Here is a 24,615-nt window from a genome sequence, read left to right on the forward strand (position 1 = left end):
TACTTGATTTTTTTATTTATCTATTAGTCATTTTAAATTTTTAAAAAGCGAAACACCCGTTCTTTAATCAGATAAAAATACGGCACATTTTCAGGGGTGGGGCCTTTTTTTTTTGGCGTTTTTTTTTTGTTGGTTTGTTTTTTTTGTTGTTTTGGGTTTTTTTGTTGTTGTTTTTCTTGTTTGTTTGTTTTGTTTTGTTTTGTTTTTTTTTTTTTTTTTTTTTTTTGGGGGGGGGGGGGGTGGGGGTTGAGGGTGGTTTGGTTTCTCAATAATATGGAATTTTTTACATTGCAAATATTAAAATGATCGGGTAAGTTTATTTTACTTCCACTTTTCAATCAGTGCGAGACAGCGCTGTTGAACATTGGACAGGACATGTCCGTGAATTTTTTATGCATATATTATACAAGTACATTTGTATATGTCCAATATAGTACAATATTTAAAATGTAAATAAAAGCATACGCTACAACAGTTTAAACTTAGTTTGTTATCTTGTAGATAAAGGCGTACATGTATCAATGTATATATTGATGTATTAAATCTTAATACCTTAAACAAATGGACGCTTGTAATAGATAAATATTTGTGTATCAAATTCTTTGTTTAAGACGCTGAAAATTTCGTTAAGTCGAGGAGTCATTGACTGAAGATTCGTGATTCATTTTTCAAACAATTCATGAAAAAAACTGAAGAAAAAATATATTTTGAAATTACACGTTGCATGAAGACAAAAATGTGATGATATAAATATAAATGATAAAATAAATTGATAACGTGATAAAATTTTTGAACTATGCCTAAACATAGTGTGTTGAAACTATAGAAAGAGAGAAAACGTTACGAAAAAGAAATCTTAGAATATTTTTTGGGATATCACAAGGACTTGAAAATGAGTAAACTTAGCGACTGGAAAGATTTTTTAATCATCGGTATATATTTTGCTTTTGTTTTAGCAGTTGGAATAGCGGTAAGTAGAGCTCATTCTTTCATACTTTTTTGTTTTTTGTTGTTGTTTTTTTTTTTTTTTTTTCTTTTTTCACAAATATGATTGTAAGTTGAATAAGAGGAATAGAGGACAATTTTGTACAATTTTAGTACAAAATATGGCGCAGATAATTCCACAAGTTTAGACTATTCAAAGCCACATTTTTTCTAGTTTTAAAACATATTTTATTGCATTAAATACATGTTTACAAACATATTATACAAATAATAAGTATAAATCAAAATGCAAATGCCACGTTATGCCTCAGAAACGATCTTAAGAAATGGCAAACATGAGTTCTATCACATTAACATATGTAATGGTCTTAGATTATGTTTGATGCTTATTGCCTGGAAAAAAGTTAATTGAATGTGAAATTATTTGTCATAAAAAACAAAAATGTTGTGTTTGACTTTATACAAGATCACAATCACAGTACTAAAAGCAGCAGAAAAAAGGTGTTTCAGATATTTGGCCAATGAGTACTTTTATGGAAACTATCAAAAGTACACCAAAACTAAAAAAGCTTTTGAGAATGAAAATAAAAGCATTTTTGGGGCATAATGGGCCTTTAAAAATTGATGTTTTCGTAATATATGTTAGAATACCATTTTATGATTAGTACCATGGTTATCTAATCAACTTTTGTAGGATTATTTTCACCTAAAATATAGGACACTTTTTTGCAAATTGATATGATATAGAAATAATTTAAACGTAAGATATTTATCAAAAACCATGTTGAACTTTGTTGTGTTTCAGTCATCATGCCGGAAAGGGAGAAATTCGGTGAAAGGATATTTTCTTGCTGGGAGAAATATGCACTGGCTTCCGGTAGAGCAATTTATTTTACAAATACTTTTTTTCGAATAAAATCACTAAATGAACTCTAGATTAAGGAAATATAACATTGAATAAGAAGAAGATACCGTGATTTCTTTTAAAATCGCTTTCGAGAATTTGATTTAATATATATGTTGTAAATGCAAGTCAGCAAATTATGACGTCATATGAGGTCATTTTCACCAATTATAAGGTCAAGATAAAGATGGGGTCAAAACTGATGAGCTTAAAAACACATGTCTTAATGACTTTATGATAAATGTTATTTTTTATTTTAATTTATTTTTTTATTTTTTATTATTATTATTATTGTGTGAAACATGCCAATTCACTTTTACTTCTGAGACCTTGTTAAAAGAAGTATTACAAAACTCCTATAATAGATAGATTATTTTATGATTTATTCGTCCAATTTTCTTTCAGATTGGTTTCTCATTATTTGCTAGTAATATTGGCAGTGAGCACTTTATCGGGTTGGCTGGTAGTGGAGCCAAGTCGGGTATAGCAGTTGTTGCATTTGAGTGGGGAGTAAGTAACTTACTGTTGTTTATTAATATCAGATAAGGTTGAATTAATGTCTTCAAGTACACTTTATCATTTTGTTGCATAACTCTCAAAGTTTGGCATTAATGTTTTACAAAAAAAATTGAGAGAAAATGTGTGAAAGCACTAAAATAATTTGATTTTCATCATAAAATAATAAATACTATGTAAATGAAGAATAGTCAGACATGGCTGCACTGTACATGAACAAATATTAGAATTTAAACAAATAAATCTTAAAATGATAATGATAATAACTAGAGCATATCAATTATTTGTTAACTGATCAATACAATCAAATTTTACAAAGATTACTGCATGGACTTTTGAAAGACAATACTAATATTCTTAGAGAATATTCGACGGTTACAGAAAGCTATTACAGAAATGGATGAATTCCACAAATGAAAAGAAAATTTAAAAGGAACTCCACTGAGGTCCAAAAGCCTAAAAATTTGTACGAGTAAAATAACTCAAATAGAAAGATAAGCAAAAGAAATTAAAAAAAGAAATATACTCAGAAATAAATCAAAATGTTTATTTTTGTGAAATTCTTTGCCAGATTTAGGTCATTTTTCAAAATTAGAATGATTATTCTTGAAAATCAAAGTGAGCAAATGATCTGCAATTTTGCACACACGTTATTGGTATAGACCTACATCATCAAATGGTATAAAAATCCCGAAAAACGTCATGTCAAAAACTTCAGTGGATAGCCGTTAAACGATTAAAGTAAAACCAATAAGCATTATACGAAAACTTATGTTGTTTACAGGCTGTGCTGCTGCTGTTGATGCTGGGCTGGTTATTTTTACCGATTTATTTGACGTCAGGGGTAAGTTGTCTCCCTTTGTCTCAATTTCACACATAACCAGGTGTCACAGTTGTCTTACGTTTCTTTTATTCGTTTCATGTTTTCAATAATTATCTAGATTTAAATGACGGGTTTATATACTTATATCATTTCATACAGAAAAAAAGATCACAGACGTAACATTATGATTATTAGATATAATACAAAATAGTATACTTTTTCCTGTGTCTTGATTTCGTATTGTTTTGTTTGCATGAAAAGTACAAAAAAATAATGTAGCATTGTCAACTTAATAGGAAATGTGCATTCCATTTACTGTCGACTCCACCTTTTGTCTGTCACACAGCATGTTAAGCCGTACTTTATGCGTCATTCGACCGATGACGTCGACAACAACGAAGACAACCGTTCGTAACCAGTTAGAATAGTTTTTATTTCGACTAATGGACTGAAAGGATCATTCACTGGCACAAGAGTGCTTAGATAATCATTAAATTATTCAAATGATACCAATATAAAGCAAACTTCCTGAAATATTATCAAGAATTCCTTTTCAGGCTCAGCCCCATTTACACTTTCTGTGTTTTGATTCAATTTGTAATTATTTAAAGACTTTTGTGCCAGTAAGATCATTTTACATTGCTAAAGATATTACCCCCAAAATGATTTTGGTTTTAGAGTTAGGATTATAATACAATGCCAGTGATTTTTGTAGCCCCTCATTATCACAGTTCCATTATCATATTGATAAAAACATATATATAATATAAATTTCTTGAAGGTTTACACAATGCCAGAATATCTTGAACGAAGATTTGGCGGTAGACGCATCCGACTTTATATGAGTATAATCTCCACACTGCTGTATATTATAACCAAAATATCCGTAAGTATTATCTCCACACTGCTGTATATTATAACCAAAATATACGGAAGTATTACCTCCACACTGCTGTATATTATAACCAAAATATCCGTAAGTATTATCTCCACATTGCTGTATATTATAACCAAAATATCCGTAAGTATTATCTCCACACTGCTGTATATTATAACCAAAATATCCGTAAGTATTATCTCCACACTGCTGTATATTATAACCAAAATATACGGAAGTATTATCTCCACACTGCTGTATATTATAACCAAAATATACGGAAGTATTATCTCCACACTGCTGTATATTATAACCAAAATATACGGAAGTATTATCTTCCACACTGCTGTATATTATAACCAAAATATCCGTAAGTATTATCTCCACACTGCTGTATATTATAACCAAAATATCCGTAAGTATTATCCCCACACTGCTGTATATTATAACCAAAATATCCGTAAGTATTATCTCCACATTGCTGTATATTATAACCGAAATATCCGTAAGTATTATCTCCACATTGCTGTATATTATAACCAAAATATCCGTTTGTATTATCTCCACATTGCTGTATATTATAACCAAAATATCCGTAAGAATTATCTCCACATTGCTGTATATTATAACCAAAATATCCGTTTGTATTATCTCCACATTGCTGTATATTATAACCAAAATATCCGTAAGTATTATCTCCACATTGCTGTATATTATAACCAAAATATCCGTAAGTATTATCTCCACATTGCTGTATATATTATAACCAAAATATCCGTAAGTATTATCTCCACACTGCTGTATATTATAACCAAAATATCCGTAAGTATTACCTCCACACTGCTGTATATTATAACCAAAATATCCGTACGTATTATCTCCACACTGCTGTATATTATAACCAAAATATCCGTAAGTATTATCTCCACACTGCTGTATATTATAACCAAAATATCCGTAAGTATTATCTCCACACTGCTGTATATTATAACCAAAATATCCGTAAGTATTATCTCCACATTGCTGTATATTATAACTAAAATATCCGTAAGTTTTATCTCCACATTGCTGTATATTATAACCAAAATATCCGTAAGTATTATCTCCACACTGCTGTATATTATAACCAAAATATCCGTAAGTATTATCTCCACACTGCTGTATATTATAACCAAAATATCCGTAAGTATTATCTCCACACTGCTGTATATTATAACCAAAATATCCGTAAGTATTACCTCCAAGTTTAAGAAAGAACATCGGAAAAAGAAGTATCAACACCCTGCTGAATTTAAATACTTGAAAGGGTGGCCCATGAAGTGTATATACACGTTTCTGTTAATGCCCCATTGTGACAGCGGGGAATTGACCGAAGTGCCTTTTTAGTACTGGGGTGGTTTTTTTAGAGGAGATGGTGGTAAATTGTCTGTCATACAGTCAAGGACTGGGTGTTTGAGTCCCGCTATAGCATAACGACCGTTGTAGTTATTAAAATGCCTCAATACAGGGAGCAAACTTGAAATTGATAGTAATGGAATATCTCAACTTCGTTTATGTAAATTTATCATTCAAAGAAAGTTATATCAGAATTGTGCATTGAAAAATGTACTTCAATATTTTTTTTCTCTCTTTTTTGCGTTTCAAAAAGGAATTTTTTTTTAAAATCATAAAGACGTTATGATTTTATTTTATATTTAAGGTGGACGTGTTTGCAGGCTCAGTGTTTATACAACAGGCACTAGGTTTTAACACCTACATCTCCATCACAGCATTGCTGGTTGTTACAGCTATATACACTATAGTTGGTTTGTTCCTTTCTTTTTTCTTAATAATGTTTTATATAGTTGATGATGATGATGATGATGATGATGATAATAATGTTGATGATAATGATGATGATGAAAGCAATGATGTCGATGATGATGTTGATACAAATAGAAGGAGATAATTTAGAAACAGTAAAATCATAAGCTTAGCCGACAATATTTTCATTTGTTAATGATAGTAATGATGATGATGATGATAATGGCAATTATGTCGATGATGTTGTGATGATGATGATGACGATGATGATAGTGATGATGATGATGATGATGATGATGATGATGATGATGATGATGATGATGATGATAACGTCTACGTTAATGATGATGATGACATAAATGATTGCATTAAAGAAGACATCAGTAATGTTGATGAAATTGATAGTTATTGCTAGTACAACTACAATGTTTCACAGTGTTATGTGCTTTCATTAATTGCATGGTCGGTGACTAATACTGACTATGCTGAAACAGGCAACTCTAAACAATGACCTATGTAATCATTTACATTTTGAAATTTCTGACTGTAATTCTTCTTTTCTGTTACTATTTTACCTATATAATTGTATATTTCAGGTGGCCTATCAGCTGTTATATTCACAGATACATTACAAACAATTATAATGCTAACAGGGTCCATAATTCTTGCTGTCCTAGGTAGGAAGACAATAATTCTTTAACAAGTGCCCCTAGATTCATGAACATTTTCATTAAAGTTTTAAAAATGTTTTTTAAAGCAAAACATTGGAACTGATACTATGAACAAAAAAAAAAACAGACTAAAAACGACATTTACAATCCACGTAAATTACAAACAGGTCAAACTATACCAAAAAGCCCCTACTGCGTTAGTTCCGCAGTAGAAATATAGTGATAAATGCTGTATAATCATGCATTAATTGCACATAACTACGGAATGCCGTTAGGGCCATCGCCTATAAATGGTTTGACCTGGAACGCGATACTCGACAGTACGACGATGAAAACGCGAAATCACGAAACTACGATGGTGAAAACGCGACAGTACGATGGTGAAAACACAATAGTTTATCGCGTATTTCATCATCGTAGTATCGTACTGTCGCGTTTTCATCATCGTTCTTTCGCGTTTTCATCATCGTGTTTTCGAGTTTTCACCATCGTAGTTTCGTGATTTCGCGTTTTCACCATCGTACTATCGACTATCACGTTTTACATCAACACATTCATAGGCGATGGCCCTAACGGCATTCCGTACATAACATGTAAATCATTTATTGAATCTTTAATCTATTTACATTTCTTAAAATCTTTGTTTGATTTTTTGGAGGCATGCATCTTTAATTTTGAAGACATTTATTGCATATATTTCAATAGTAACGTGTTTATAATTAAAGGGACTCCACTGGGTTTTTTTATTGGCGAGACTGGAAATATTTTTTCAAGATGTGTGTTCCAGGACCAATAACTTGTGGGCACGTCTTCAGCTCATTCCCTCACCCCGTTTTTCAAGAATGATCATTTTTATTGTGAACATGTATATTTATTTTCACGAATTCTTTTCCTTTAATTGTAGTTTAATGCCGTTTATCTACTATTTTCAAAAGATGTGTTTTTTTTTTATTTTTGCAGCATATGTGAAAGTTGGCGGTCTATGGGCACTTGAATATAAATACCCACACGCAATACCCGATACATACGACCCGTCCACGAATTCCACGTGCGGTCTGCCACGTGATGATGCTTTCCACATACTCCGAGATCCCGTGCATTCTGATTTACCGTGGCCTGGTGTTGTCATACGGTCAACATTTGTCTCGCTGTGGTACTGGTGCACGGATCAGGTGAGGACTCGTGTTTTATTTTTTAAAATGCTCTAATTTGCAATGTCTAATATGATGTGAAATATTAAGCTGTTAACGTTTTGCTTGTTTAAATTATGTATTTTTTTGTTTCAGCACAAAAACAGCCACATAACGTTCACCTGGGACCCCTTTACACTTGTTCTTTAAATAGTGACAAATTGCCTATGATTTTAACATTTTATGAGTGTCACGTGACACTTACGAACTTTCGCTATACGTCTATGCAATATTTCGATAGAGCGGAAGTCAGTGCGGGAGCATGCGCTTTGCCATATCTCGTTACCGCTCACGTTTTAAATCGGTTGCTATGAAGCGACACTAAGTGAACATGGCTTTTACAACTAAAATATCAGACAAACACAATACACATTAACTACATATAGTTGTTTTCCATATTAATATTTTGCATTTGAAACTGATAGTCAAACAAATATCTCAATATTCTTACTGATTTAATGTATTGTTTACATGTGATGACAGCAACGCTGTGTGTTAGTTTACTTTCGGTTCAGAAAATTCATTTGTTTACCATCATAACTCATATGTTTACCATAGGAACCATATATTGATAGAAAGCAAATTAAACAAAGGTAAAGAAAAAAATGTCCGTTTCTGTACAAAAAATCGAAAAAATAAATACAAAGTCTTTTTAAAAGGTCCCTTCTTCGAGTTCATTTGAAAGGGGAATAATTTGGTGGAATTTTAGACAGGGAATCAGGGAGTTATCTTTCATGGCTAGGGAATATGGCCGACTGAAACTATGCAAGCAAGTTTGTAAGTGCGTGACCGATTATGTGTGTCGCGGACCATCTTTATACAATGTGTAACCCTTCATCATTGCAGGTTATTGTGCAACGTACTTTGGCTGCCAAGAACATCGCGCATGCGCGAGGAGGAACTATTGTTGCAGGATATTTGAAAATATTGCCACTTTTTCTCATTATCATCCCAGGAATGATCAGTCGGGTTCTTTTCACAGGTTAGTTAAAGAGAAGATATACTGGTCCGCTATACATGCCCCTTGAGGGATTGCTAGTTCTGGCTTTCAGAACTTTATAAGCCGCTTTTAAACATTTTTTCTTTCGTCTGATGCGGCGTTGAAGTTTGGGATCATGCCTGTTGTCTTCGGGGTAGACCTTTTTTTACATTTTAAAAAAGGGTACGCTAAAGACCTTAATTAAGCTAAGGGATTGCCTTTAATGGTTGAGGCAAAAAAAACAGTCACCGTTTATTTGTGTGTGATTCGTAAGCGGCGACTAAATGGGTTTGAATAATTGGAGTCTATGCATATCTTAGCTCCAGTTGACTGACGGTGTTGCTTTGAAGTTTATCACACCCGAGGTTAGCCAAAATCATCTTTCCTGTTTCGGCGCCATATGACCTATACTGTGTTGGTGCGACATAAAACCAACCAATAAACAAATCATAAACAACACATATTTTTTCAGACCATACCGATATTGTTTATGTAATAAGCAGGTTGTGTAAACAAAAAGTCTGAAACAAGTGATATCCCTTGAAAGCAATATAAACATACATTTAAAAGCTGAAAAAAATCATAATGTGTGTAATTAAGTCTGTTCATTAGAGATAATAACATATGCAACATCTCCGACGCCCCCTAGCACCGGCAAAAGTAGTATTCAATAAGTATTCCAGTTCAATGATCTAAAAGGACCAGAAAAAATATGACACTGTGGTGAAGTGCGGGGCGGGGCAATATTTTACAGCTCAAGTGTCCCATAATGGCAAAGATAGTAAACTTCGTAGAAACAGAGATGTAGATTTCATCTATGTCTCTAGTATAAATATACAAAAAAATGCATATATACTGAGATGTATTTTCTCAGTAAAATGAATATTTTTGTTTTGTTTTCACTGAAATACCAGAAACGTATTTATTCAATTTTTTGTGGAGGTGAAGGGATGGGATTTGCTTATTTCACTTCTTTTAAACATTTACTTGAGAGTATTTGATATATACGATAATTATTTTCTTCTACCTACCGTTTTCTTTAGAAAAAAAGGCATTTTATTGAAAAAAAGGGACTAACCTTGTGAATTTCTTCTTTCTTAATAATTTATAGACGAGGTAGCGTGTATTGATCCTGCCATTTGCAAGGAGGTATGTGACAATGAAAGCGGATGTTCTAACATAGCGTACCCGAAACTGGTTCTCGAACTCGCACCTGTTGGTACGTCTGTTATACTAATACTATATTATATCTAGCACTATTCATGAAAGTTGTCAGTCATTTCTTATTGCCTTGTGTCCGATATAAAGTTATTGGATTCCTTATAGATATGTTTTGCATTTAAAGGGTGTTTTCTAAGCATTTGATTATACGAGTGAAGTCCTAACCGTGATCAAATTAGTTAAGTGTATTTTAGTCAATATTTTTAATTCATTCCACCAAGTTGTATGTTAAAAAATCAGTAAATTCATCCATGATGCACTTTGTAAAGATATCCATGAAAGGTTTCCATAATTTATGTAAACAAGTTCAGTAAAGATATCAATCATATACCTGGGACAAAAGATATCTTTAAGTCCAAGTATATATGCCACAAAGTTACATAATTCCGAAACGATGTCCAGGATAAATGTTAAAAAGCTGAATACAGACATCTCCGAGATATACTAGTACATGATGGCGACAAAATTTAGTTAAAAATTCCATGAAATGCATATATACTACTGTATATGTATAAAATCTCAGGACACTAAAGATATGTGTGACAAAAAACCGTTAAACAGCCAAGATGAATCACATCATTAATGTAGTTTGTTAGAGGGGAGACAACCCTGGCATGTCAAAATGTAATATTTATACCAGTTTTCTCCCTTCTACAACTCTTCTGAAAGGTGTTATGTTCTTAAGTTAATTTTCATTGTAAAGTTTAGTTTTAAAAACTTTCATCTTCATATTGTAGGATTAAAAGGTTTAATGATGGCGGTGATGATGTCAGCATTAATGAGCTCTCTGACGTCAATATTTAACAGCGCAGCTACACTATTTACCATGGATATCTGGAAAAAGCTCCGCCCCGTAGCCTCCGATCGAGAACTCGTCATTTCCGGAAGGTTTAACTATTTTGAGATTCTTCAAGATTTTTATACTTGTTTCTTCGTATTAACTTCCAGATTTCCATTATAAAATATGATATGCACATATGTTAACAAAAAGCACATTTGAATGTACTAAGTGAAATATGCCAAGATAAATTCACAATTTTACCTTTTCTAATTTCCACAATGCCTATGATTTTTAATAATATAAAAATATTCACCTATCAACAACGACCAACACATGCGCCTCTGATAACTTATTTCCTTAAGTTGGAAATTTACAAAACTGAAATAATTTAATTTATGATATAAGTCATAAATTTCATCAGCCTTTTCTATGAATTGTCATATTGGGTTTATTTTGAATGGGTGTTTCAAAGCAAAGGGGGTTGGTTGTAACGGTGCCTGGACTCTATAATGGGGTTATTTGTGACTAAAACTAGGTCCAGACCAAAACAACAGGTGACAATCCTTATATATAGTCTATATATAAGGATTGTCACCTGTTTTTTGTTTGGTCTGGACCTAGTTTTGGTATAGAGTAAATATAGAGTCCAGGCACCGTTACAACCCCCTTTGTTTCAAAGTGTATGTATTCCAACACGTAATATAGTATATAGTATATAGTTTTCGCCATCTTTTTGTACTTATTCGAAATAAATATACAAATAATTTTGTGATTTTTTCTTCCATTTTTTTGTAGAATATTTGTGGCTGTTTTGGTTGGTGTCAGCGTTGCATGGATACCGTTGGTGAAGTCAGCTCAAGGGGGACAACTCTTCATCTATATTCAAGCGGTGACAGGGTATATTGCTCCGCCGGTGTGCTCTGTGTTTTTATTGGCTGTTCTCATTCCAAGAGTAAATGAAGAGGTAAAACTTATTATATTTACAGTGTAAAACGTACAACACAAGAATTGATTAATACAAAACTTAAGTTTTTATATAATTATGAAGCCTGTCTAAAAAAGCGGAAGGAAAAAAGGTGTTTTTTTTTTCAGTTGGTCTTCAAGAAAAGTTTTAAATAAAACTGTTTCAGCTTAAAGGAATTCAGTCTGATATGTCTTATTAAGCAGGTGTTAATGTAAAATACAACACTGGTAGAGAAGTGTCAGAAGCTTGACAATGTACATGTACTTTGTAAATAGTAGTAAAGGAATTTATCTAGGCCTTTTTATGCCAAAATTAAAACATAAATTTTCTATTCTTTTCACACTTAGGGAGCATTCTGGGGAATACTGATTGGCCAGTTGGCGGGAATTGTCCGGTTGGTTCTGGACTTCATTTATCCGGCTCCAGGGTGCGGTGAAATAGACAACCGTCCGGTCGTGTTATCTGCGATAAATTTCACATATTTTTCCGCCATGATGCTGGTTCTGTCAGCTTTAATCACCATTATTCTAAGCTTCTGTACTTCACAGCCAGATTATGATAAGGTAAATTCATTTTATGTTTTATTGTTAAATTTGATGTAAATTTGTATTTGTGTGTAATGGACTTACCCTGCTATTGTCGTACATTTTCCATGCTAGTATCAAGCACTGAGAATAGTCGAGCGAGCTGTCCTAGCCTATTGCCATCTCTTGTTTGTTACTGTTGTGTGGTGTTTGTTTGTTTGTTTGTTTGTTTGTTTATTCTTGAGTTTGTTTGTTTCGATTACTTGTTTGTTCGTTCGTAATTACGTTAATTTGTTTCGTTGATTGTGTGAGTTTTTTTTGTTTACTTTATATTTTCCTCTGTTTTTTTTTTTGGTGTTTTTTTTTGCAGGGATGGGTTGGGTAAAAATGATTATGAGACGGGTCAAGAATCGGTTATGACAAATCATTTTTTGCGTTTTTATTCGTTTTAAATGTTTACATTTGTCATATATATTAAGATTATGTTTTCGTTATCTTGTAACCTGATACTAAATAAATGTGTATCGATCTACCTTCAATTATTTTTTCTAGATATATGGGCTAACTGTATGGGGTGTACACAAGTTCGGAGTTAAGAGGAACCGCCTGGCCAAACGAAGACACACTATAATTCGTTCAGACAGTGATGTTGCCAATGGTAAAAGTGTGTTCATGGTAGAAAAGGCATATGGTATGTACAGTCCCGAAGTATTTATCCCAACTTTTCGGACCTTTCCGTTATACTTCGGTTCTTTTCGATGTGTTCCAAATGATAAAATATAATTGAAGTCACCTCATCTAAATTTTCGCTCAAACCTTACTTCTTCTATGAAATTGACGAAACTGAAAAACGTTTCCATTAATGAGCCGATAACTCTTGTTCAACTTATTTCATGATATGCGGAAAACTTCAACATCTGCACTCATATTATATTAAATGCACTTGATATGAAATCCTACCTTTCTTGTGTTTATGAATATAATTTTTATAACATTATTTATTTATTTATTTATTTATTTATTTATTTATTTATTTATTTATTTATTTATTTATTTATTTATTTTTAGATACTCCAAGAATGTCAGCTATTTCAAAGGAAATTTACCGTTCAAACATAGAAGATCAGTACGCGGAAGAAGACAAAATGGCGGAAAGATACCAAGAAACAATGAAAATATCTAGCGGTGTCTCCCTGTTTTTAAACTTTAACGCTATATTACTCATGTGTGTTTTTGTATTGTGTTATGCACTATTTGCATAGATTTTTTGTTTGTTTGTTTTTAGGTTGTAAAGGTTTCTTTTGCTTTGTTTTTTACTTATTAACAGTATACCAAGAAAACGGAATTTTAAAAGGAAATGTGCCATTTTTACAAATTTTAATGTCAATGGTTAGAAAAAGAATATGACATTTTTACAAACAATGAATATGGTAACTAAAAGGGCTAATGATTTTTTCTTATAAAAACACAAAAAACCCCCTTTCATTATTTTTTTCCTGGGGAAATTTACTTTGTGTTACATAATGTTTGCAAAAGGGTAAGTGTTTGCGTTTTTACTGCATTCATAACTTCAGCTTCATTTTCAAAAATAAAACATTCCAAAATTTTTTTAATGTTTTAGAGTTAATTTAGTTACGAAGAATTTAAAACCATGAAAACGTTTGGTCATTGCAATAATGATATTTTGACAAAACATTTTTTTACATTTTTAAATTTTTAAAAAAATTATTTACTTTTAATTGAATAATAGAATTGGTTTATAATAATGTTCTTATAAAATAAATTATAGTAAAAACTTTTTTATTTTAATAAATTTAAAAGAAAAATTCCATTGCTTGTTTTAAATTTTAATAAGTGAATTTTAAAAGCAGGCGACATAATGGCGCAGTTTTATCGGAATGTTCGTCACCGCATTTAACTTAAAACTTGTTAAAAAAATAAAGTTTAGTGCCGCACAACATTTATTTTTTTCGTAATGATTCTTTGTGTTTACTTATGTTAAACCTCAGTTTTGGAATCTAAACCATAAATATAATTTTTAATTGGAAAAAAAAAAAGTTTTTTTAGGATATTCGAATTTAACTAATACCCTTTAAATGTAGGAATGGGTTAAATGAATATACATGAATGTATTCTGTAGAATTTTAATCCCGTGCCAAATTCCACCCACCGTAAGAATCCCCAAATGCCACCAATTCAACCCCTTTAGTAGTGCACAGGGTCTTCCGAATTTTAAATTCCTTTGTCAAAAAAACAAAATTTAAGGGGACTAACGTACTTAAAACACATCAGTTCCCAACAATAAAAATTAAATCTATATGCTTTATAACTTTCAAAACATGTCCATGATATTTGCTAAATTTTAGATGCAATTATAGTTAACAAAATAAATTTCAGTTAATTAGTTAAATTTGTTTAAGTTTTAAATTTTAACTAGAATAAAATTACCTTCCTAAATTCTAAAAATAGACCTTGTTCTCTTTTTTTAATAAAACAATCAGTACAATACATGGTAAGTCATAAAATAACAGACTGTATTGTTAGAGGCCTATCTTAAACATCTACCAATTTTATCAATCATCGGCCATGTTTATATCGGATAAATTGACATTTTACACCACGAATTTCTTAAGATTTTTTTAAGTTAGGTTGCCTCTGATAATAGTTGTTATACTTTAAGTGGTTCTTTAACGTGGAAAATAAAATGTCGGATGACGTGTTATTAGTGGGAGCTATTGACTTTGGAACTACATATTCGGGATGGGCATATTCCTACTCCAAAGACTTTGAAATCGATCCTGCCAACCCATATGTTCAAAATTGGAAATGCGGGAAAACTTCATTTCAAAAGACCGCAACATGCGTGCTAGTGAATCCGGACGGTAAAACCGTTGAAGCATTCGGTTTCGAAGCGGAGGATAGATATATAGACCTTGTTGCTGAGGGAGAGCATGAAGATTATTACTTTTTCAAGCGTTTCAAAATGGCGCTGAATAAGAAGTTAGGCGAGGTAACTTTTTTTTCATTTCAATGTGAATAACTACCGTGTCCTGTTAGGGCCATGGCGAAAAACAAAAAACCAAAAACGTTAAAACTAAGAAAACAACGAAAATGAAAACAAAAAATTAAATATTTTCGGAAAAATTAAAAAAATGCGAGTTTTCATCATCGTGGTTTCGTTTTTTTTTTACTTTCCACCATCGTACTTACGCTGTTTCAAGTTATATTTATGTCACGATGGCCTTACGGACACCGTAATAATAGTTGTTAAAAACATGTTTTTGTAGTAAATTTGAAAAGTTTTTTATTTTAAAATTAAGCTTTTGTTTTTCTTTTCCCCCCTTTTTTAATTATGAAAATCAAAATTTTTTAGGTCATTTACATTTATAACATTAACCATTTTAAGAATTTATTGAGTGACTGCTTTTTTCGAGAAAGAAGTAATAATTCGGTAACTACTGTAATTCAGTGTCCTGGTGGACAGAAATCTAATCTTAGATAATTTACTACTTTAGAAACTGGACCGTGAACTGGCACTAGAAGATGTGAGACAGCGTCAATTACCGGCACTAGACATATTTGCAATGTCTATCAAATACTTACTGGATGACATGCTTAAAGTTCTGAATAGAAAAGAACGTGGCATCACTTTGAATAACATTCTGGTGGTTCTCACAGTACCAGCTCTGTGGACAGACCCTGCGAAACATTTCATGAGGGAAGCTGCAATAAAGGTAACTTAATTAAACAATTTCCGGTTTTTGTTCACTAGCCTGGGATTCAGGCGTTGATATTTTTTGCTTATTCATAACATACGCGCTATTTCATACTCGACCGTGTTTTGATAATGTCGATTTGCCGAACCGAAGCACATAAAAACATCGACAGAATGGAACCAAGGATAAATATTGATATACTATGCTCATATTTGATGTTAGAAAATATTGATAATCGCTACACAGTCTCTTTGTAAATATAAAGTAAACATGTTTTCACGTGACACAAGGTAGATATGTTACGTTTAAAATTCTATACACTATAGGAGGTCACAATATGAATATATAGTGCCTTTAAAAACTGTCGTTGTTTTTTTTTTTTTTTTTTTTTTTTTTTTTTTAAAGGACCAACTTTACTTGACCTGTAATAGAGAACACAGCTTCCAATAGACCAATACATAATGTTTTCATTCTTTTATTCAAATTGGACATATTTAGTAAGAATTCCATAGCTTTCAATAAATTTCTGTGATTAAAATATTTTACCATGACCATAGTAATTTTTTTATCAATTTCATACATGGAGGAAAAATTGCGAAAAATAATAACATGACTATATTTCGTCCGTACTTTAATTTTGTATCTGCTTAATACAAAAACTGAAGTTTGTTTTCTTTCAGGCAGGTTGCGACTCGAAGAAGTTGATAATTGCTCTAGAACCGGAAGTAGCCTCAATTTATTGCCAGTTTCTTGATGAAGATGAAACTGTTGATGAACAATTCCTGCAGTTTCCTGTTGGAATGAGATATCTTGTTGTAGATGCTGGGGGTAAGATAAATGATACATTAAGTACACATGTACTTAATTTCAAATAACCAAATAAAATTAATGTTAAAGCTGGCTTGTTTTTTTTTGTTGTTTTTTTATAGCAGTTATATTTTGCTGAATTTTTGAAACGCATGTCAAACCAAAATCTCTACTCGTTTCCATAAAAAAAACGCCAGATCCTTAACAAAACCCAGAGCATATACATATGTTAAAACTATTTTATATGTGATAGAACTATTGTACTCACGTGTTTGAACTATATGACAGATGGTTATGATTGTGTTATTGCAGGCGGTACTGTTGATATAGCAATTCATGGAGTAGAAGAAGATTTTCATGTGAAGGAAGTGGCGTCTGCTGTCGGAGGCGACTGGGGCAGTACAATGATTGACGATGCATTTGAACATTTTCTAAAAGAGCTTTTAGGGGAGGATATATATAACGAGTTAAAGGGCGAGCACTCTGGGGACTTTCTAACTATCATGCGTGATTTTGAGAATGAAAAGTTAATAAACAATGCTGGCCATCAGACGAAAAAAGATTATCAGATTGACATACAGCTACCAATGTCTGTTGCTAACATGTTGACTGAAAAATTGCAGACGACATTATTTAAACGTGCAAAAGAATCAGCATTTGCGAAAAATTTAACTGTGTTTAAAAATAGATTGGTGATGACGTCAGAATTATTTGAATCATTTTATGAAGAACCTGTGAAGCAGACTATTTCATTAATTGATCAAACATTTTCAAATGGCAAGGTTGGCAAACTGAAAGCAATTTTAATGGTTGGCGGGTTTTCTCAGTCAAAATTTCTTCAAAACGCTGTGAAAGCGGCGTTTCCTAAACAACACGTGGTTGTTCCGATAGAGTCGTCTGTTTCAATTGTCAAAGGTGCAGTGGTATACGGGCACCATCCAATGTCTATTTCTGAACGTATTCTAAAATATACATACGGTGTTGAAGTGATGAAGAAGTTTAAACCTGGAGTGCATCCGGTGAAACGAATGGTTGAAACGGAAACAGGGAAATACTGTAAAAACGTTTTTTCTAAACATGTTGAAAAGGACCAACTCGTGAAAGTTGGTGAGGCTCAAATTGATCAAAGGTATACCCCATCTGACAGCCAAAAGACGTCTGCACATTTGAAATTATTTGCGTCGTCTGTGAAGAATCCAAAATACACAGACGAACTGAGCACGTGCATAGGTAAAGTGACTATTGACCTTGACGACCATGACGGAGACCTGACAAGGGGATTATGGGTATCGTTTATATTCAGTGGACCGGAAATTGTTGTAGAGGTGTTTGATGAGAAAACAGAAAAAGTGAGGCAAGCTAAGACTGACTTTCTTGGTCCATCATTGATATGAAATTTATTTCTTGTCTGTACTCAAATAACATGTAATACATGTAATACTTTACAGGTACATTAAGAAAGCGTAATATCAGGTTGATAACTGAATGTGCCTTCTTAAAGACGTCCTATAAAGGACCATTTTTTAATAAACTGTACAGTTTTAATGAAATCTCAGAAAAAAAATCATCAGGAAAACAAATGAAAAGTAAGAAAAACACTTGTGTAGCTTCCTCAAAGACACAAGATATCTCATTAGAACAAGGACAAAAAATGTATTATGATCAATTGTCGTCTGCCATTCATTCATATACAGGATTGAAAGTTATATTCAGATTTTAGTAAGTGCTATTTGATGTTTTAACCCATTTATATCCAACTTTTACCGAGATTTGACCTTGCATAGTGACATTTTAAGAAACAACTTCATTAGAGGGAAAAGATATGAGATATACCGAGAAAAGAAGCAGATTTGCAGACGAGATATTGAGAAGAACGACTGCAGTAAACCTGCAAATGACTAGAACATGTATAAAAAATGTAAGTTCTGAAAAACAAAATGTTTAATCACCTCAAAACATGTTATCTTGAGAGCTGGAGAATTAACTCTTAGAACATAATGATAACGTTTGCAACTTGTGAAACGAACAGGACAGGACAGAACGACGTTTGCTAAGTACACCATCGTACAAATTATAGTTGGTATGGCATACGAATGGTGCCAATGTTTATGGATAAAATTTGTTATTGGAAGATTAATTTGCAGACAGAGTAGTATTGTAGTAATGTTGGCAAGACTTACTTGTGACGTCATTCAAAATGGCGGTCCTAATCTGATCGTCACAGTTGCATGAAACTTAATTGATTATATTACGCTGAAGTAATATTGCGCATTTACAGAATTAAAAAAATGCAGATTTGCAATTAAACAAATTTATTTTTGGATAGCAAGTATAAACAATAACAAATTCAAAATACAATAAAATCTGGACAAAACTTAAAATAAAATAAATTTTCAAGATCAGCCGCCTAAGGGTGCCACTGGTCACCTTTGGTGCCACTGTTCGTTAAATTGCCAAGGACTCAGTTAAAAAAAAAATGAAAAAATAACCTCGTTAATCAGTTGTAGTAATAATAATTTAGTATAAGTACTGTCACGGATATACGAGAGTTCTCACTCGGGAGGATAGGGTGTTCGAAGAGGAACCTGTAATTATATGGCTGGCACACAATAAAATATAAATAAGGATTCAGTGAAGAAAACACAGCTCTCGCTATAAGATTCTCATTTCTTGTGCGCATGCGTAAAGGTTAGCGTGATCAAATTCAAAAATGAGGCCCGTCAACGTGTTACAGGTCAAATGAAGTTATTAGCATGAAGTTGAATAATGGTATGAATGTTTGAAAAAAAAAAGACGAAAGGGGAATGATATAGAGTATGGGTATGAAATACAGAGTATTCTAGCAAAGACAAAAAGACCCTTTGACAGTACAACTAGAAATTTCTGACGTACCCATTTTTTAACAGTTTTCTGTCATGAACACTTAATAAAACAGTCAGCTTGATACCTAAATAAAATTATGTTAATTCGTTAAGTGAATTTTATTTTAAAGACATGTAAAACAATTATTTTTATTTCAATGATTTGATAAATTCAAAATCTTGCTGTTTGTTTCTTATACCCTGATCTAATCGAAGGTGAAGGTCAACTTACAACTTTAAGTGGAGGTCACCTTACAAATGGGTATAATGCGTTTTAAATGTAAACATGGAAGCGTATTGCATTTGAAATATATTACATGATCTTCGCCTACCTCTTTAAGTAGACCGGAAGTTTACGTAAAACCAGACAAACAGTGACTGAGAAAAAAAAAATCTTTTAAAACAATCTGTCTTGTTTTAATTGCACGAATGACAATTATTTACACGCGATGGTTTTCTATTCTAACCAAAACTGTCTGGTGATTTTTAATGGCACCAAGCCACCACTCCTTTGTCACCTTGAAGCCAAATCATAGCTTGATTGAGGCCTAAATTATACATGACAGTCAGTTCATTGACTTCATTTAGGAAGAATTATAATTGATGCGGCTCTATTTCAAAGCTGAACCTACAACCCTTACAGAAGACAACACTGGAGAGCTATTTTCCTTTCCTACGTAGATCTATTTCTTTTATCTTTCTATTTCTAACGCTCTGTAAGACTGTAATACAAGCATATTTAACCTTTTACCCAATGAGCATATTGCGGAAAATGGCCGTTTTCATTGAAAAGCCTCCTGTAACAAGTTCAAACTGTTATGAAACTATAAAATATGCTTCAATACTGATGGAACTTGGCACAAATGTTGCCTAGACCATAGCCTCTGTAATAGCATGCTCAAACGTAAATTTCCTGGTACCATGGCAACGGGGGGACGTCTCAAAATTGGCAAAAAATCACTATTTTGCATTGTTTTTTCCATGAAAACTGATTTCAAAGTGCTGCAACTTCTCAATGAATTCAGATAAAGCAAAAGGCTTTTCAGTGTCGTAACTATTACCCAAAGATCGACCTGAGGCCATTTTAGCTTGTCACATGTCCAAAATTTTCTCGGCAATGACGGGGACTACCGCGACCTTCAACCCCCCCAAACAGAAGGGGGAACATCCCCCTTCTGGCAACCCTCTGATGTAACATTTGGATGGGGGCGGCGCCGAAAAAGTGGTCACTTTTTTAACAACATTTCTCAAACGAAAAACAGTGTTTGTGGCCTAAATAGGGCCTTAAACATTATATATAAAGGTTTTCAAAAGTCACTTTGAAAGGCAATTTCATAGAATCCATCTTATCTGTTAAGTTTAATTATCTTCTACAAATTCTTAAGTAAATAGTTTCACTTTTTGATTAATGAAACTCACAGAACTACTTTCATAAGCGCACTACGGTTAATCAGTAGCTCCCTTAAATATCTTATTGCTGCTGTTGTTGTTGTTGTTGTTGTTTTGTTGGGGGTTTGAGGGGGCTGGTGTATGTGGGGAAGGGGAGTTCTTTTTTTTTCTGTAGAACCTCGAACATACTCGTACACACATATGAATAATTTAGAAAATCTTTGAAAAAGCTTATTCTTTATTATACTTTAATACTCATTTATAAATCCCTCGAATATAATAGTAACAAGAAAAAAAGTCATGGAGCTACTTCACCACCCTGTTACTAAGTTGTGTAGTAATTTGTACATGCGTGTGATTAAATATTTTGTAAACAAATACCACCCTTTAACAAACTATATTTTATCATAAGATTAAAGACAACTTTTTATTATATACTTATTAATGAAATATTGAGAAATATTTATGAAGTAGCATGTGTCGTTTTATTTTCCGTGTTTTCACTTTAAAAATTCAGTTTTGTGAAACATGTTTATTTTTATAATTTCACTGGTGTCTTACCGGACTTCTTTTTTTTATAAATTTAGCCAATACACAAAATTTAGGGGGAAGTCTTTCAAAATTGTTATGTCAAAAAGAGAAAAATGTATATAATTAACAAAAAAAAAGTTTTTCTCTTTAAATACAGGATTTATTTTCATCTTGTGGTGTAGTATGAAAATTATCATATTTCACTCGTGGCTACCGCAATTCATGAAATATTTATTTTCATAGTCCACTCTATGAAAATTATTCCAGAATTAATAGGGGAAAAAGTCTTGAAAATCCTCTATTTATTTTAACTTATTTTACTTGGCTTTTAGGTGTTTAGAAATAACTATTAAAATGTTTCATAGTGAGACATTACAAATATTACGATTTTTTTCATCTTTGACACAAAAATAAATGTGTGCACACATTAAGATAAGAATTGGACAAAAAAAAGATGTACAAGTTTAATCGCTGTTCGTTTATATAATTAGTATCATTATTTGTAGTAACAACGTCATCAAATATCTAAAAACAGATAGTACGATAGAAAGATTGAAATAAAGATAACTTAAATAGATATCAATAAGAAATGTTCACTTACAAACCAAATGACAAACGTGATGTTCATATACAAACAAAATGTTCACATACAAATGAAATGTTCACATACAAACTTAATGTCCACATACAAAGGGAATATTCACATACAAACGAAATGTTCACCAACAGATGAAATGTTCAAATACAAAGGAAACGCTCACATACAAACGAAATGTTCAAAAACAAAGGAAATATTCATATACACACGAAATATTCACGTACAAACGCAATATTCACATACAAACAAAATGTTCACATACAAACTAAATGTTCACAAACAAATGCAATATCCACATACAAGCAAAACATTCTAATACAAAGAAAATGTTCACATACAAAGGAAAATGTCCACATACAAAGGAAATGTTCACATAACGAACGACATGTTCACATACAAAGGAAATGTTTACATACAAACGAAATGCTCTCATACAAACAAAATGTCCATATACAAAGGGAATATTCACATTCCAACGAAATGTTCACATACAAACGGAAAGTTCATATGCAGTCGGAATGTTCATATACGAACGAAATGTTCACATACAAACTAAAGCTCACATACAAAAGGGAATATTAACATACAAACTAAATGTTCACGTACAAACGGAATGTGCACATACAAAGGAAATATTCCTATACAAACGTAATGTTCACATAGAAAGGATATGTTCACATACAAATTGAATGTTCGCATACAAACGGAATGTTCACATACAAACGGAATGTTCACATACAAACGGAATGTTCACATACAAACGGAATGTTCTCATACAAACGGAATGTGCACATACAAAGGAAATATTCACATACAAACGTAATGTTCACATAGGATGGATATGTTCACATACAAATTGAATGTCGCATACAAACGGAATGTTCACATACAAACGGAATGTTCACATACAAACGGAATGTTCACATACAAACAAACTGTTCTCATACAAACGGAATGTTCAGATGACATGTTCACATACAAACGGTATGTTCTAATACAAAGGAAATGTTTACATACAAACGGAATGTTCACATACAAACGAAATGTTCACATACAGACGGAATGTTCACATACAAACGGAAATGTTTACATACAAAGGAAATGTTCGCATACAAACGGAATGTTCATATATATGTTTGTACAGTATTGTTATTTTATGAATATTTATATGATATAGGGGTTTAATATGGTATTCTATTACAGTGTTGTTTGTTAAAGTTGATGAAGATTATAATTGACAGTATAAGTTAAACATTAAAAAACTTGAGTAAGGAACAAAATACATGTAACTTCATTTTGAACTCTTTAAAAATAGGCGTTTTATTTTGCAAGATACATGTACTTTGTTATCTGTTGGACATTTATATCGAAAAGAAAACTTATACACATGTCACGCAACCCCATTCAGGAACACAATTATAATAATAACAACATATATTCTATTATTCAGTATTCAACACTTGTATACATTGTATATTACACTATTTAGTATGTAATTTATTAAGTGATGAAAGTTGTTAGTTAGATATACGTGTATATAATACAACGTATAACTTCGGAAAATGATTTCCTTTGATATTATCCTACGTAGAAATAAGCAGATCATTATTTTTTTTCGAGAAAAGAATATGAGGCTATTAGCACATAAAAGAGACAGGATGTTTAAAACAACGCCCACAGACCAAAGAGCACGAAATAGATGATGAAAACATTTTTTTGATTCATTTGATTTTATTGCGTTGTATTGTTAAAAACCTGTAATTCACTTATTAACAGGTCGTAATAATGTTCTTCCCTTATTTTATTATATGAAAGGAATCAATTACACATAAAAATGAAAGCTGAACTATGGGTGAAAGTGGGCGTGGTCGATAGCTTGCAATTGCCACTGCGGCCCAGAACATGCTCAAACCTAGCTTATCTAACGGTTGAAGGTACACAAAACCCTGTCCGTGAAAAGCTAGCTCACCACCAAGAGTGGTTTGTGTCCTTATATATGGGAAACATTCCCTTTATGTTAATACACCAAACTTTAGTTTTTGCATATTATTATGCTCATTATCAGTTTTATGACGTTCTGTCAACGTCGTTACTCTTATATCCAGTAAATTGCTTGGCAGTCTGTCTAGGAATAATGCGGTGCTCTGTTGCATTCTAAGTGACTTACTACCGTGATTCGAAGGGTAAACTACAAAATTCTTCACCACGATGTTTTCTTTACATCATTTAAAAATAACGTAAAGCTATTCTTACATTTGTGATATTGTTGAAATACAAAATGAGAAAATACTTTTTATAGAATAATGAGAATATGTTTAAATGCTATTCTTTACAGAATGTGAAACTGGCTGTTTTAAAACGAAATATAGTTAAAGGCACATAACGCCTCAGAAATCCATATTTATTGAATTCTTTAGAAATGTCAAACATGCGTTAAATAATGTTTTATCAGTGAATTGAGAGCATGTAAGATGTTTATCAACTGAAAAAAATAGCTGAATATGCAATAATTTGT

The 24,615-nt window shown here is 32.2% G+C and overlaps 2 protein-coding genes across 2 annotated transcripts; both read left to right on the forward strand.

The window, feature by feature from the left end:
• The first annotated feature begins 499 nt into the window (after window positions 1-499).
• Window positions 500-13,634, forward strand: LOC132742524 (sodium/mannose cotransporter SLC5A10-like). The gene is made up of 15 exons (XM_060730962.1): window positions 500-970; window positions 1,751-1,822; window positions 2,255-2,359; window positions 3,150-3,209; window positions 3,970-4,074; window positions 5,765-5,870; window positions 6,465-6,545; window positions 7,500-7,711; window positions 8,576-8,711; window positions 9,820-9,927; window positions 10,667-10,817; window positions 11,506-11,674; window positions 12,022-12,237; window positions 12,751-12,889; window positions 13,267-13,634. Exons 1-15 carry the CDS (start codon window positions 893-895, stop codon window positions 13,458-13,460), a joined length of 1,932 nt encoding a protein of 643 aa, XP_060586945.1. The 5' UTR covers window positions 500-892; the 3' UTR covers window positions 13,461-13,634.
• Window positions 13,635-14,830: 1,196 nt separating this feature from the next.
• LOC132742573 (heat shock 70 kDa protein 12B-like) lies at window positions 14,831-18,271 on the forward strand. The gene is made up of 4 exons (XM_060731019.1): window positions 14,831-15,208; window positions 15,714-15,932; window positions 16,595-16,742; window positions 17,034-18,271. Exons 1-4 carry the CDS (start codon window positions 14,903-14,905, stop codon window positions 18,113-18,115), a joined length of 1,755 nt encoding a protein of 584 aa, XP_060587002.1. The 5' UTR covers window positions 14,831-14,902; the 3' UTR covers window positions 18,116-18,271.
• Window positions 18,272-24,615: the final 6,344 nt, after the last annotated feature.

The sequence above is a fragment of the Ruditapes philippinarum genome, unplaced genomic scaffold (assembly GCF_026571515.1).
Source record: "Ruditapes philippinarum isolate M1 unplaced genomic scaffold, ASM2657151v2 ctg3676_1_1_1_1, whole genome shotgun sequence".
Lineage (NCBI taxonomy): Eukaryota > Metazoa > Mollusca > Bivalvia > Venerida > Veneridae > Ruditapes > Ruditapes philippinarum.

Bases quoted from the DNA above. Each gene is read 5' to 3' on its own strand.
- LOC132742573 (XM_060731019.1), top strand. From the start codon at position 14,903: ATGTCGGATGACGTGTTATTAGTGGGAGCTATTGACTTTGGAACTACA. The intron at 15,209-15,713 runs GTAACTTTTTTT...TTACTACTTTAG, and splicing joins TGAATAAGAAGTTAGGCGAG to AAACTGGACCGTGAACTGGC. The intron at 16,743-17,033 runs GTAAGATAAATG...GTGTTATTGCAG, and splicing joins TCTTGTTGTAGATGCTGGGG to GCGGTACTGTTGATATAGCA.
- LOC132742524 (XM_060730962.1), top strand. From the start codon at position 893: ATGAGTAAACTTAGCGACTGGAAAGATTTTTTAATCATCGGTATATAT. The intron at 3,210-3,969 runs GTAAGTTGTCTC...AATTTCTTGAAG, and splicing joins CGATTTATTTGACGTCAGGG to GTTTACACAATGCCAGAATA. The intron at 12,890-13,266 runs GTATGTACAGTC...ATTTATTTTTAG, and splicing joins CATGGTAGAAAAGGCATATG to ATACTCCAAGAATGTCAGCT.